At 47.5% G+C, this 15,983-nt stretch overlaps 1 protein-coding gene across 1 annotated transcript in view; it reads left to right on the forward strand.

Annotated features, from left to right (window-relative positions):
- Positions 1 to 15,983, forward strand: part of CACNA1H (calcium voltage-gated channel subunit alpha1 H) — a 255,993-nt gene that overhangs the window by 162,296 nt on the left and 77,714 nt on the right. Inside the window, 3 exon segments of the mRNA XM_030002143.2 lie at positions 2,119 to 2,211; positions 4,166 to 4,955; positions 9,091 to 9,503. Of these exon segments, the coding sequence (XP_029858003.1) occupies positions 2,119 to 2,211; positions 4,166 to 4,955; positions 9,091 to 9,503 (1,296 nt within the window).

Raw genomic sequence — 15,983 nt, forward strand, 5'->3', positions numbered from 1 at the left:
CTGACTCCGAAATGTCCATCCAAATAGAGGAGAAGGAAGGGAGAGGACTTTGAACAACACAAAGGAGACTATTTCTTAGGCAGTTGGCAGTGATTTGGTTTAGCCTTGTGTCACTTCCCGACTTGATCCCTCCAGTTTCCCCATGAACCTCCGCAGGCATTGAGTGCAAGACATGATCGACTCCTGTGCACAGCCAACAGAGGCAGGGAATGCCACCGAAAAGAACTTTGCTCTCTATAAATGTTTCAACTGTGTTAAAGGCAAGGCAGAAAAAGGCAGCTTGAGTTTGATTGCTTGTCCGTTTCATACTGCTGAACAGACTGATTACTGCCTGTGTCTGCCCAGACAGCTTAACCCCTTCTCAGACTCCAGGGTGAATAACAGCACTTGTATCCACACAAAAAAATGTGTCCATTGTGGAAAACTTTCTCCCACAGATTGATCTCTGGGGTTCGTGTTGACCAAAAGCATTCTTTTTGGTTTTGTTAAACCCATGCTGCTGGAAGCATAGCATTGCTGTCTGATACCTGTACACTACTAACCAGCTGCAAGGATGTGATATCAAAGTATCTAATGCATGTAATAAGGAACGGGAGAGGTGGGTGCAGTTTGTGTAAATGCAGCCAGCATGTCATCAGACCTGATTGCTCAAAGTCTTTAGCAATGCTGACAGAGTCAAACAGCTACAGAGACATTTTTTACCTGCTCCTTGGCAGATCGTGTCTATTGGTTTTAGCATGGAGCTGTATTCACTGGCTTCTTCTCACTCAGCTGCGTGGTGGGTGTTAAGTTACGCGTGCTTCAACACTGGAAGTGGGTTTGAAAACTTGCTGGTGAGACATCACCACATTTGACTTTAGGATGAGAGGAATCAAGAGTAGGTAGTGTTTCTCTTCCAGCACACATGAGCTAATGCAAGGTGCTCTGACAGTCTCAGGGAAACTGAGAGTACTGATGGTTGTGTGTACAGCAATGCTCTCCCCCTTGCAGATGTGGTCGAATACCAAAGATCCATATCTAGGAGCTTCTTCCGGCTCCTTAAGTAAAGAAAAAAACAGGAGAAAAGTGGCTAGGATTCATGTCTGACTTCCCTGCAAGTGTTTTGCCCTGATGCTCCAAGTGTGACAAGAACATTGTTTTATTCACTGCCTCAACAGCAAGTGCTTTATGGATCAGCTTTCCTGTACGCATCATACAGAAAGTCCCCTACACCAATGAGGCTTGATCCTTTTCTTGTTCACAGCAAGCTAATTCACAGTTCCTTCGCTGCAAACATAGTTTAAATCAGGAAGGATGCCACTGAAATTGGAGACAGGTGGCAATTCTGGGTTTATGCTAGGACCAGCAAGGCTCACGTTAGGTGTAGTGAATAGGGTACGTCGCTGCAAGTAAATTCAGACAGGAGCTTTGATTTTGATGGAAATTGTGCTGGAATTTCAGGTCTAGGACTAGCAGCAAGATAGCACTAGAAGTTTGGTATGTTTTATCTAAATAAAAAGTGTAAATTACATGGCAGAATTTGCTTTGCTCTGCACACAGCCTGTGTGGTGTTAATTAAATCCTCAGCTTCTTTTTTAGTGGAAGGAAGACTGAGAAAACGAGTATGAAATCAATTTTACATTTAATTAAAGTAACTCTTTTCCATTCAGATGCTTTCCCACTATGATATTGGTGATGCAGTTGTAACGGTGAGCTAGTAGGAATCACAAAGAAATTGGTTTTACAGAAACAAAATTGACTTAAAAACTTAGGAATTTTATGGGTAGCATTACAAAACCAGGAGCCTAAGGTAAAAGCCCAGATCTCTGCACAGAGAGGCCTTTGTTTATAATCCCTCCTCGGAAATTCTTTGCACTGGCTCAGAACCAGTGTTTCAGATGTTTTATTGTAATGTTTTATCACTTTAATTGTACCAGATTCCTGTAGAAACTTCAGGCCAGTCCTTTGGTCACACATTGCTGCTATTCTAAGCCAACTGGGAAGAGAAGTGCAGCAGGTCTGGATGGATCCTGAGAGATGCTGTGGCGTGATGAGTACCAGGCACTATCAGAAGATTGATGTTTACTAACTTTTTGGTTGACTTTTGTTCTTACGCTTTCTTTCTCTGTCTTCCTGTAGGTTATAACCCTGGAAGGATGGGTTGACATCATGTATTATGTGATGGATGCACATTCTTTTTACAATTTTATATATTTTATATTGCTTATAATAGTAAGTATGAACTGTGAGATGCTCCCATTCCTTGTCCTTGTGGGGTAAAGTTTTTCCCTGGGCTTTTCACAGAGAAGAGCCAGCTAGGATTCAGAGTGGAAGACTTTCCTCCCGCCATAAAGTGTAATCATTCGGGTTGTGATTAGTGCTGCGGGGACAGGTTATTGGCTACAATAGCCCTTTTTAGTGTCACATGTGATGCATAGTCACAGCTTGTCAAGCCATATGGTCTTCCCTCCCCCTTACTCTCCCAGTCTCGGTCTTGTCACCTTGATGTGTCCTAACTATTGTGCCTTGGCCAAGCAACTGCTAATCAGAACAAAAAGCAGAGAGGCTGTAGCTTTTCTTCTTTTAGTCACCTCAGTCTGCCAGAGGACACCTCATTTCAATGAAGGGCCCTCAAACTATTGAACTTCACCTGAGCCCTTTAAATAACCATAATAATGGCAGTGCAGCTTTCTGAGGTCTTACGGTGCTGTCGTTCCTAAAAACAAAGTATTACTCACTGGAGGTTGCCTTCAGAAGCTGCCATTCCCTGTTAGCAAGGTTCTTTTTTTACAATGGGCACAACCTTCTCCAGTGGTCTACATCTGTGGAAAAGTTAAGCATTTAAGTCAGGAGGAGAGCAGAGGGAAAAGTACCAAGTAGATGTCAGGCAGGACATGGGACGGAGGCACTTTGAGGTGCTTTTGTGGCTGGATATTCTTTATATATAACCCCATCCTCATCAGTGTTGTTTTGAAAGCCTTGGGAAGTCAAACCACCAGAGCTCCCACCACCAGTGGAAAAGGCATGGGTCAGAGCAGTGTGAGAGTTTCCCAGTAATGAACAGCATTCTGAAGCCAGTGATTTTTTTGAGCCTTTAGCAATGGGCCATGCATAGTAGAGATTTACGCTCCACTCTTTTGAGCCGTTCTCTACATATGGATCCTTGCAGAAAAGCCAGAAGGTGACTAATCTCCAAGTCACTTGGAGCTGGGAATGGCACCCTTGCTGCTTCTCAAACAGTATCCAAGCTGATATTACAAACTGGAGAATAGCACTGCAAAACATCTCCCAACGGCTTCCCCTGAGGATTCACCAGACAATGGTCCAGATTAAATCCATACGTTTCCTACTGAGCACAGCACAGAGGTTTGGCCATGTAGACAGTGGCACTTTCTTGACGTCAGTCCCTTTCACGCCTAAGGGCACTGATTCTCTGATGGGAATATTTGACATTTTCCTCTGGCTGATTTATGAACCCAAGTGGTGCAAAACCAGTTTATGGACTCAACAGCTGAGGGAAGGTTGTAGCCTTAGGTCACTTCACATTCTTGTCCTTGGGACTTCATTTTGAAAACCTGGTATCACCCAAGAACACGTCAACTCAACCAAACAATAAATCAGGCCTTTCTAGAAACACTGAGTCTCCTGAAGGTGCATTTCTCTGTGTCAGAAGGATACAAGAGTACAAGGTCACCGATGCATGGACCCTGACTGTCCTCCTCAAAATGAGGGCATACATTTGCCAGGGTGTGAAGTGATAGAGGAAGAGAAGAGGCAGTTTCAGTACAGCACAAATTGGACTTCAGACCATCTTTCCTTGCAGGTTGGCTGGGTGTTTTCTAGTGATCTGTTTTGTGGTGGTAACCGATTGCACTGTGTTTCATACACCCTGCGTTAGTAGCAAATGTCATCACTGTTGAGGGGAGGAAAGTGGTGAAGGCTATTGTTAACAGCTTTCTCTGCCATTGCCAAAATAATTTAACATGGCTTAGGAGCAAATTTAGCAGCTCAGGCACATGTTGACATAACATTTGGTGAGCAGACCCTGAGATTTGGCATGTTTGGAAATCTCAGGATTTCTTAAGAACCACACTTCAAGTCCAGACAGCATGTGGTGGCGAAGAACGTGTCTTGCTTTGTAAAGTTCCTGCTAATTTGCTAATTCCTTTCCCTGTGTTTTCTCCAGGTTGGTTCCTTCTTCATGATTAACTTGTGCCTGGTTGTGATAGCAACACAGTTTTCTGAAACAAAGCAGCGGGAGAACCAGCTGATGCAGGAGCAGCGGGCCCGTTATCTCTCCAACGACAGCACAATTGCCAGCTTCTCGGAGCCAGGTAGCTGCTACGAGGAGCTGCTCAAGTACATCTGCCACATCTTCAGGAAGGTGAAAAGGCGGACAATACGCCTGTACAATAACTGGCAGAGTAAGCGCCGGAAAAAAGTTAACCCAAACAGCACCACAAATGGACAAAGCCACCGCGGCAAAAAGCGCATCACCTCCATACACCACCTCATCCACCATCACCATCACCACCACCACCACCACTATCACATCAGCAATGGGAGCCCTCGGGGGCCATGCTCCAACCCTGAGATCTGCGACCTGGAACTGAAGGTCATGAAACCTGGAGGCCAATTGATGCTTCCTCCTCCATCACCCAACTTGCAGAGCCCTGCTCCTCCTCCAGATTCGGAGTCTGTGCACAGCATTTACCACGCAGACTGTCATGTCGAAGGACCACAGGTGAACTGTAAGTCTTCCAATGCCCCTGCAAGCATTAAACTGACTGCCGGACTCTCCAACCATGGCAACATGAACTATCCTACCATCCTGCCTTCTCCAACTAGCAAGGCCAGTTCTGTTCCAGTTCCCAAAGGAAAGAAGAATGGCAATTCACCTGTGGCCGTGGTTAATAGCCCTGTGAATTTGGGCACGGATTCTTATGGGAAGCTGCAGCAACTGGTAGGAGAACATGGTAAGGACAAACAAGCTGATTTCTTTTGCTTAGGAAAACTGGGCAAAGGGCAAATTGCTCAAGACTGAAGGTGTTAATGACAGCCATGTAGGGTGCTGAAAATGGAGGCTGTTTTGTGAATGCTATTTGAACTGAGCGCTGAAGCCAGAAGTAGGACAGGTTGAGGGACTGAGAGCTCTGTTCCTTCTACACTTGTATTTGCAGTCATTGGGTAAAGCAAGATACAGGATGGTCCGGGCAGTGAGTTCAGGCCACCGCTGGAGGCCTCTCTCCTGTGGTTACAAAGCATGTGTTTTTGAGCTCCTTTCATGTGCTTAGTGATATCCTGGAGATTCTCCTTCTGTTCCCACCCAAGAACAGATCTATGCAGCCCATGGAATTACCTCTCTGGTGAATGACGGACCTGCCGGCTGCAGCCCTGCACCAGAGAAGCCCCAGATGCTGGGAGATGGTACCTTGAAAGGGAAGAGCAGGTGGAAGCTGGTGGAGAAACATAAGGTATAGGAAACATAAGAAGTTTAAAACAGGGAGTCACTGAAAGAACTCAAAACAGATACTTATAGAAACCCCTAGCTGTGCTCTGATGGGCCCCTGAGCCTCCGAATTTCTTTCTGGTAAGAAGGGGCAGAAGGTTTGGAGGAAGGCCCATGGCCACTGCAGGGTCTTGCTCTGTGCTAGTCCTCAGAGGATGCATGTAAGGGCAGAAATGTAGCAGAGCTGCAGGTCTCAGGCTTTCTCTCTTATCTTTCCCAACATGCAGAAGAAATGTAGGACTGAGTGTTACTGCGTATTTGGAGCTCCATTCAGTCTGAATGGAGGAGGGACATCTTGGGGACTCTTTTGTACCTCTGTCCTATCCCTATCTGTACAGACTGCAGCCACGCCAGCACTGCTAGTTAGTGTAGTTTTATCTCCCTTCACATATAAATCACCCACCGCTGGAGCAGGGATTACATGCAACACTTAGTTTCTACTTTGCAAAATGTTTCCAGTCCTCATGGCTGGAGCTAAAGGCTGAAAAATAGAGTCCTAAGCCCTCAAACAGTAAAAAGTAAAAAAGATCTAGCTTCTATTTTTTAATCTCTTTAAACCAAACTCATAATTTGTTTTTTTCAATGCCTGTGTTTTCCAAAACTGTTTATCTGCGTGTGCATGGACACAAATATTTATCCTAGTGACGTATGTGCTGAAAAAATACCAAGCCTAGCTTAGGGGGGGTCACAGTAAAGGTTGCTTGCCAAATAGGTTGGGTGGCTTGTCTTTGTTAATATGTTTTTTCTAAGTGACCATACAAAAGGGTAAAGTGGATTGTTTACAGGAATTGCCTTCGGCAGACATTTCTGTACGCTTGGGAGCTTAGCAGGAGGGCAGAAGGGGGCAAAGTTAGTTGCAACGTTCTTCCATTGTTAAGCAAGGGCTTTATATGAATCACTGGTTCATCTTTAACTATGCCAGTCAATGAAGGTTATTATGAGAATGTGTATTTACCTTGAGATAAAAGCCCAGGCTCTGCAGAAGTCTGGAACTGGGAAAGCAAGGATGAGCAGAAGAGCTGTTGCATGGAAGGCAGTGCTCAAGTCAGAGGTTTGGTTCTTCATGCTTGCAAGGGGATCTGCTGCTGGGGTCCTCTTCAGAAGAAGAAAGCCCCAGATCTCAGTCCCAACTGTGACATCCCAGGGCCACTTCAATGACTGAGGAGATTTTCACATAGCCTGTGGTCGTTCTTTGAAAGACGGAGGTTAGATGGAGTTGTTATTAATAATGCAATTATAGTATCCTCTTTTTACAGAGGCATTTCAACCCAGAGGATGCCAAAATGCTTTAAACAAATCTCCTGAAAATGTTTCATCTCTTTCAGAAGCGTTGTCATATCTAGGGAAAGGGGTGGATGCCACAGCTCTTGCCTGGTGAGCGGCAGCTTATCTGGCACCCTGAGGAGCACAGGGGCTGGGAAGCGAAGCAAGTCAGCCGGGTCCATCTGGAGACCCTGTCACGCAATGTGTCAGTGCCCAGCTCTTCCCCTCCATGGCTCTGGCTCTTTCCAGGCCCCCCTTCCCACTCCTGCTGCAGCCCCTCCTGCTACACCAACAAGGCTGAGTCAGATTCACTTCTGCAACGCAACCATCTTCATACAGCAGAGATGATGGATGTGCCTTCCAGGCTTCAGGAGGGTTTTTAAGTGCCAAATAAGCTAGCTCCTGAGGCTGTAGTTCTGTCAGGCACAGCTCCCAACTCATGTTTCTCCCTCCCAGCCTAAACTTAGCAAAAGAGCCATGTTAAGTCCCTACCCTGTGCTCGGCGGGGAAGGTTAGGTGGGCTCACAAGCTCACCCAACCCTCCTGGCCTCTTTGGGCAAACAAAGAGCTGTTTCACTTAATTCTCTCTCCACTCTTACAAGTCAACAAGCAGAGTCTGTTCACTGCAAGACTTGTGCAAGGAGAGCACACAAGTGATAATTGGGAGCATTAAGGAGGCATTAGCAGCCAGGGCACTCACAGCCCCAGCTGGAAGCAAGGTTGGTGTCTGCTGGGAAAGATGCAATTGTGGGAGAGAGTATTCTCTTCCCTTCTTTTGTTGTGGAATTGAACAGCATAAAGTACAGCCTGTTCCTCCGTGTTCTCGTGCCCTGCAATGCTGTGAGGTTATTTTAGCAGGCAGCCAAGGAGACTCTGGTATTTTGAAGACATCTGCGGCGCCAGTGTTTTTCATATAATTTTTAACACTTTGATAGCATTAAAAGACGTCTGGGAAGCCCACTACCTCTGCTATACGTGCTACTGTGGCTGTGCTGCAGTCTTTCCTCATCAGATCGGTCCTGATCAGAAATGCCATGCTAATATGCAGTGCTGCACTGGTGCTGCTTGCAGGTTGAGTAAGGGGGCAAATATTTCTGATCCTACTGGTGTATTTGACATAATGAACGAGGAGGCTGCAAGGCTATTTCGAAGGCCAGTGATATCTGAGTGACATTCAGGCAAGTAAAGTATATTTCGACTCTTGTCACAGCCTGGTTTTCGAGCTAATGGGGTGCTTTTATTTTGTTTGGTGCTGCCTTCTCTTTAAAGACGTCCTCAGCCAGGAGTGCCTGAAATCAGCAGCATTACTGCTGGGTGAGCTCCAAGCTCCTGGGCCCAGAGCCAGGAGCATCCACTGCATTTTGCTTTGTCTCCCCAAAACCGACCCAAGTGTCCCCATCCAACCTCCAGACAGGGGCATGTTACAGGGGAAAACTGTCCCCGCACCTTATTTCCCTGAATCTCAAGAAAAGCTTTCACTGATGCTTGAATGGCATTTTGTAAGAAGGATCCCATGCCTGCAGTTGTTGCATTCATGGGGGGGGGGTCTGCCATTAATATCTGGTTCCTAAATATGAGGAAACTAGGAATTTGGTTCCTAAATATGAGGAGATAAAGTCTGGTTCCTGTTCCACCTGAATCATCCTTGTTACACTTGTCCATATCATCTCCGTACCCTGGCTCTGAGAGGGCAGTCAGCATTTCTCTCACACCACAAAACATGTGGCAATGTGTTTGATTTTAAAACACCCTGAACACTCAGTCCTGTGCCTCAAGCAAAGACTTCACCTGAGCTTTATTAAAGGCTGAAGGAGGGATGAAGGAGACTGAAGGGACTACGTGACTCTCCAAGCTGTGATCCGTGGTCTGTAGCCACCTTTGGTCCATTTCTCCCTCTCCCTCCTCATTATTAGCTAAATGGAAGCGCTATCTAAATTGGGTGCAACAGCTTGATAGCGCTCAGATCACCGCTAATGATGTTAGCCTGGTCAGATATAATCAAAAATAATTGAAAGTGAGAGGTGTGCCAGTCAGTCTTCTCGCAACAGCAGAACACAAAATGTCTGCCACGCTCTGTGGAGAGAGGCCTCTCCATGGAGGGGGCTAGAGGGTGGGTGTCAGGGCTTGGGGAGAGGGGAACAGAGGGAAAAATGACATAAAGCAAGAGCCGCTTGGTAAGATGTATGGCTAGAAGGCTGTATTAGGGTATTCCATTTATTCGAGGCTGCAGCAGAAGCTGCTCTGCCCTGGACAGGCCCAGTGCCGCCCGAGCGGGGACACCAGGCTGTCCGCCATGTTGAGGGTGTGAGGTGGCTCATGGCGCGCGTCTCCCCTTGCAGGTCTGCGGCGGACGCCCAGCCGGCTGTCGGGGCTGAGCGCGGCCTGCCCGCTGTCCAGCCCGCCGGGCGGCACGTTGATCTGCGAGCTGCAGGACTGTCCCTTCTGCGCCAGCCTCCTGGAGGACCCCGAGTTCGCCTTCAGCGAGTCCGACAGCTGCGAATCCGACAGCAATGGCGTCTACGAGTTCACCCAGGACCTGCGGCACGGCGACCACAGAGACCAGCTCCAGCAGCAGCGGGGCAGGAGGAGGAGGAAGAAGAAAAAACCCAAGGAGAGGAACAAGGTCACCCGCCTGTGGAAGGCTTTCGGCAGCAAGCTGAAGAGGATCGTGGAGAGCAAGTACTTCAACCGGGGGATTATGATAGCCATTCTTATCAACACGCTGAGCATGGGCATCGAGTACCACGAGCAGGTGAGTGCGGGACTGACCTGAAGAGCCCTGAGGGTCTGTGGTTTCAGGTGCTCGCGGCATGGTGGCTTGCGCGGTAGCTTGGGGTGACTCTGTCGAAGCCCTGCCAGAGGAGGAGCAAGCGGATTTTCATGCAAGTTGGAAACTCCAAATGGGGCTGAGGGCCTGATCCTGCGGACGTGTGATGAGCGGGAGCATCCTTCTGTGCGTGAAAAGCCTGGAAGGTGGCTGGCAGAGCTGCTGAGGTGTGGAGAGTGTAAATGTGTGTGTTAGGACGCGGCAGCTCAGAGCCTGACTGCTTAAGTTGTTTGCTGTGAATTATTCATATAAGCATGAATTGTTCTGATGGAAATACCCCTTTGGTCTGACGGTGGTAGTGCACAGTGGACCTTGTAGTGCAAATAACCCACGCAGAAGTTTCTTCTTTGATCCTGGACCTTTAAATAAAGACTTAAACTATCAGGCAATGCTAAAAGTGACGAAGAAAAAAAAAAAAAGTTTGTTTCTCCCTGAAGGCTCCAAACCCTTTAATTTGATCTCATAGGGTGCAAGTAGGTCTTTCTTTTAAGCGTTTGGAGGGAGGAATGAGAAATCATGCTGTTCCCAGTATTAGTCTGAACACAGTGATGGCAGAAAGCAGTGCTGGCAGCTGAGGACAGGTTGTCCTTGTTGGCTGATGGGAGCTTGAGGGGCTGTGCAATGGGAGAGGGAGGTGAGTCATCTGAGTATCTCCAGTTGGTCACTCTGGAGAAAGCTATGCTTTTCTGGGCTTTTCTTTCTCGGGAAAACTGGTTACTTTCAACGATTTTCTCAAGACGTGCTCTGGAATTTCTTGTGCCGCCTCTGTATCAGGTGCAGAAAGTGCATCCCAGTGAGGCCAGGAAATCCTCATACTGATCTTCTGTGAGGTGGATAGTCAAAGGTTTATCCAGTGCTCCCCCAAAATCTCCACTGCAGGATCAGGACCAGGTCAAGGTTATTTATAAAGGTATTCCTCCTCTCTGCCTTGGTCGGTCTGCTCAGGAGTGAGGAGGAAAGGCAGAGAGAGTAGCACAGTACATCCAAAGGCAGGACAACAGACTCTGCATTTTCTTCTCCATCATTTCCCAGGATTAAGTCCTGCTCGGGACCATGGCAAACAATCCTCTAGAGTGCTGCTACTTTATTTTCTCTCCACTTGTGTACTTTAAACCTGCATATTCTATGCTATCTGAGACATATTTTCTTTCAGAAAAGTAAGTACTCAGCTAAAACACATGAACCTCAGCCGTGCAACAATAAATTAGTTCACACTTATAGCAGAGACCGTCCAAACCCAACAAAGAAATAGCTGTCGCTGTCAGCTTTCTGTCTGGTTAGTTGTTCCACAACAAGTTTTAAAATTAGGAAATACACCTTGTCAGTAGCCTTTGAATAGACCATTCATTCTTCACGGCGGCTGCATTTCTGCATGGATACTCTTTTGTCAGGCGGATACAGCTTTGTCAGTCCTTGGATATTGCCATGATGGGTGCTGGGGGAAAACCTTAGGCAGGCTGCAGTGAGAAAGCCCAGGGATCGCATGGAGTCTGTCCACAATCACTCGTATAAAGGTAAATTGTGATAATTACATCCTTGCTGCTAACAAAGGAAAACTGTAGCCGGCAGGTTTATATTGGATTTTACCTTGTAAAAGATTTGCTTTAAACCGTCTCAAAGCCAATGGCAATAAAGATTCTGAAGCTTTTGGCTGCGGAGCATCAGACTCCCGCCAGCTTTGCTCACAGGCACTGCCCAGCGTGGGCCCAATAAAAAGGGAGGAATTTTGAAGTGAAACCTGTAAAAGTTCCTCCACGTGCCTGACTGCAAAGTGTCTCTGGTACACAGCGGGGATAATGAGCCATGGAGCTGTTAGAGCCCATAGGATCATAGAATCATAGAATGGTTTGGGTTGGAAGGGACCTTAAAGATCATTTAGTTCCAACCCCCCTGCCATGGGCAGGGACACCTTCCACCAGACCAGGTTTCTCAAAGCCCCATCCAACCTGGCCTTGAACACTGCCGGGGATGGGGCATCCACAACCTCTCTGGGCAACCCATGACAGTGCCTCACCACCCTCACAGTGAAGAACTTCTTCCTTACATCTAACCTAAATCTACCCTCTTTCAGTTTAAAGCCATTACCCCTTGTCCTATCACTACATGCCCTTATAAAAAGTCCGTCTCCAGCTTTCTTGTAAGCCCCCTTTAGGTACTGGAAGGCTCCTCTAAGGTCTCCCCAGAGCCTTCTCTTCTCCAGGCTGAACAACCCCAACTCTCTCAGCCTGGCTTCATAGGAGAGGTGGTCCAGCCCCCTGATCACCTTCGTGACCCTCCTCTGGACTCAATCCAACAGGTCCATGTCCTTCTTATGTTGGGCGCCCCAGAGCTGAACGCAGTACTCCAAGTGGGATCGCATGAGAGCGGAGTAGAAGGGGGAGAATCCCCTCCCTCGACCTATTGGTCACGCTTCTTTTGATGCAGCCCAGGATACAGTTGGCTTTCTGGGCTGCAAATTCACAGCTTTGAAACACCTCGCCCAAACACTCTCCTATCAACAGAGTGACATCCAGGGCATCACCAGAGGCTGAGACACCATTCGAAAGCAATAGAAAATGGCTGCAGGCTCCAAGACTGTTTGGCATGAAAGGCTGGGACTTCTGTGAGCAAAGCGGGGTGATTTCAGAACCTGCAGCCCTCCTTGTGTGAGAATTGGCTGCAAGACTCAGGGTAGGGGGCTGGCTTTGTGTGGAGATAAGAAGGAGATGCCTGAGTGAAGCTGTCACGAACACACAGCATGGTGCTGGGACGGAGGGGAGGTGAGAATGGCTCATTTTTGGGTATGCCATGATCCTTGCCAGGAAAAACAGTTTAATCACAGCTTTCTGGTTACTGAGTGATGGATGCTGCCCAGTCACTCTGCACCTCTGCTCAGAGCAAGTATTACAAGGCGAGAAGGTGTGAGCCTTCCCCAGGCTGTTAAGCAGGCACGGGTGTTGCCATCGTCTCCTTCTCCATCCTCCCAAGGGCAAAGCTGGAGGCCATTCCCCAAGTCATAAGGATTTAGGAGCTGCCTACAAGGATAGCTACTCTGTTGCTCTCCTCTGCTTTCCTCGCTCCCACTGAGCTGTTCAGTGTTACCCAGAGAGCTGGGTTCAAGGGCTCCCGTTGAGGAGGCCTCCTGTGCCGGCTGACAGCAGCATGGGCGGGGTACTCCTGGGCCCTGAAGCACTGCAAAACATCACCTACCATAGAGACATTTGCTCTGGTTGGAACAGCTTAAGCAGGTTCTCTGGTCTCGACTCTTGCCACTTGTTTTCAGCCATTGACGGGTTTTAGCAAACTGGGCTGCAATCAGTGCAGCAGCCACAGGGAAGCCCTCCACAAACCTCAATGTCTGTAAGGAAATGCCCAGTCCCTTTTATAAAAAATTATTAATGGCTCCCTGCTTTGCTTTTCTGGCTTCTCAGACTTCATAGTCATCAATGGCTTTGCAAAAAGATGGGCACACCATATACATTTTTATTTCAGAGTGCTATTCAAAGCCAAGGCATCAATCCTCTGTGTGTGTGGGAGGGGTGCAGGGTACTGAACAACATATGGTGTGGAAGATAGAGCAGTACTAGTCCTTGGTATGTTATCTCACCTTTCATCCCGGGACATAGCAGCGCTCTGCAGAGAAGTCTCACGGAGCCCTCTTGAGGCAATCGAGCATTATTGTCCATATCTTCTGGATGAGGAAATCGAGGTTGCAGTGCGCCAGGCTGGAGGCAAAACCCGGTGAGCTTTACTGCTGGCCCTTATCGTAGACGCAGGGCATGGGGGCATGTGTGCCATAGAGGCACTTTGGTAGCACCCTTTGACAAGACAAGAAGGTGATCTGTGTCCGTACTGCCACAGTCCCGGATGCTACCTCCAGATGAATGAGAGAGACCCGTCCGTATTCAAATCCCCTCAAGACTTCAATATCTGTTTTTAGGGGAATTTGAAGCTCGCAGCAGCCTGCTCACATGGTTACTCTGGCTGCTCTTGGCTAACGTAGCTGGCACAACCCCATTTAATGCACGTAGCCCACACAATACCCTTTTAGGCAAGGATCCTGTCTTGTGGCTAAGGGCACGACCACTGTAGCAGCTAGCTGACTCATTGGAAAGATGAGGAGATGCTAGAACAGCTTTGCACAGAGCTGTCCTTTAGCAGTCCTGCTCTTCTCATAGGCAGATTGAAGATTTCATGGCAGCACAGCCGGTTTGCGGCAGGAGATCCGGGTAGCAGGAGGCAGCTGATGATGGGAAACGAGTTTCTTTGGGACTTCAGTCATTAGCGGCAATCGGATCCTCCCGCACAGCGCATCCGCAGGGTTAACAGCCAGCTCTGTGTCCAACTGCCACGTTGTATGTGGCTGGTAATTAGGAGGTTACAGGGTGCTGTTAGTTAGCAGCAGCACAACTTGTATTTCAAAGGTTAATTGGCTGGTTTGGAGTTCTTCTTTTTTTTTTTTTTTTCTCCTCCTCTCATGCTTTATTTATTTATTTGTCTATCTCCAGCACGCATAAGCACTCCCACAGATGAGGAAAGCCAAGTACAAAGAAGGAGGCAATCCTTGCATTAATCTTCCAGGCAATTTCAATACATTGGATGATTTTCTTATGCATTCATTGGAGCTGACAATTCTCCAGAGTATCTGAGAATGTGCCATGGCACTGCAGCAACCAAGCAGGAGCAGTGCACTCCAAAAGCATGACCTCTGCCATGCCTTTGGGGCAGTGGGGAGAGATGCCTGGCACAGGCAGGTCCTGTTCCAGCAGCTGTGTTTCCAAGTGCCTCTCTGCCACTGAAAGCTGATACCTTTCTGTCCCAGAGTCATCTTCTGTGTGTCTTTCACTGACTGGTCTGAAGAAATAATTGCTACTTCTTTGGTCTGCTTTGATTCCCAGCTCCCCAGTTGCCCAGTAGGAGGACGGAGTCCTGTTCATTTGTCCAAGAGAGATGCTGGTGTTATCTCTGCAGAAGGGTGAGCTCTGAATTCATCCATGAGGACCTCTAGTTTAAGTTGTGAGGAGAGACCCCCGCTGGGCTTCCCAGAGGAATTTGCAGAAGTAGCTGTTGATACTTGTAATGATTCCACATAAAAGGCTCAATTTACATCAAATGGCACTAGAAATGCTATTTTGTATTCACTTCTCAGAAGAGAAGTACAAATTAGTATTTGTTCCAAGCTATTGCTGTTCAAAGAGCTTTTAATTGCTTTTCTGACCCCTCATCCATGGCATGTTTCGTTCAGAGCAGCTGTCTTCCGAGTAGGTTGGAGCTGACCTTGGTGGGCACCCAGTGGTCCATTGCTTATCAGTGTAAGAGGAGTATTGGGTTTGAGTAGCACGTTTTATTATTATGGAGTAAAAGTAATTCTGTGTGATTTAAGGTAGCAACTAGCTTCTCTAGTGATGTTCTATTTTAGCATTTGTCAATTTTGGCTTGAAAAATTGGTTTGGCCTGGAAAGCTCAGCACTTACTCAGAAAGCAGAGGAGAATCTTTCAGCAGTGTTTGAAGCAAATTGCTTAAATTCCTTTTGAGTTGTGAGTCAATAAAATATTATCCTGATCTGAGATTCTCACTTTCAGCTAGCAAAACTTGTAAACTCTTCCAAATTTTTGTGCGATCCAATTTTAAGAACTCACACTCTGGCTGGACTTGAAGCAAACAGATTCCCCCAGCCCAGCCTGGGATGTGAAAATTCAGCCCAACATGTTTGTGCTTATTGTATAAATGATGTGAGACTCGTTCTGCCCTTAGTAGTCCTTTGTTTCATGTGTTTGGGCTTTGTCAGCTGCATACCAAGCTGTCCATTCCCTGCTCCCCGTCCAAGGTCCCATCAGTAAGTGGACAGCTTTCCCCAAGCATTGGTTTGGTAGGGAAGCTGCACTGGTCAAGAACGCAAACTGGGTCTCCTGAGCAGAGCAACAGAAATTTGGCTCATTCAACAACTTGTGATAACCTGAATCCTGTCTCTACCTCTTGGGAGGGAAGAGAAGGGCTTTGTCTGGCAACCCTGGGGAAGAGAGGGATGTTTCCCATCCTCTTTTGTGCCCCAAGATTATACCACCTTTTTAGTGCTCTCCACACCACCTTTATCCAGGCCCCCTTTTCTGCAGACAGCCACTCTGTCAGGACATTAATGAACCTGGTAATAGTTTTAGGATCCCCTCTGCACAGTTCAGGCTGCAAGGCTTCTGATCAGAGCCAGCAGCAGCTCATAACATGAGCATTTACACCTGGCAAGGTGTCATTCCCTTGTTAGAGGGAATCAAGGATCAGAGGCAAGATAGGTTAAACTGATGGCAAATGTTTGCAGTTAAAAGCCAGGTGTCCCAGCTCAGGGCTACATCACTGTCTGCTGGACCTTAGCAGCTGTTATGGCAAAGGGTGTAAATCACGTCCTTCCATGGGGAGCCCACTGCGAGTGG

This window comes from Aquila chrysaetos, chromosome 25, assembly GCF_900496995.4.
Source record: "Aquila chrysaetos chrysaetos chromosome 25, bAquChr1.4, whole genome shotgun sequence".
Classification (NCBI taxonomy): Eukaryota; Metazoa; Chordata; class Aves; order Accipitriformes; family Accipitridae; genus Aquila; species Aquila chrysaetos.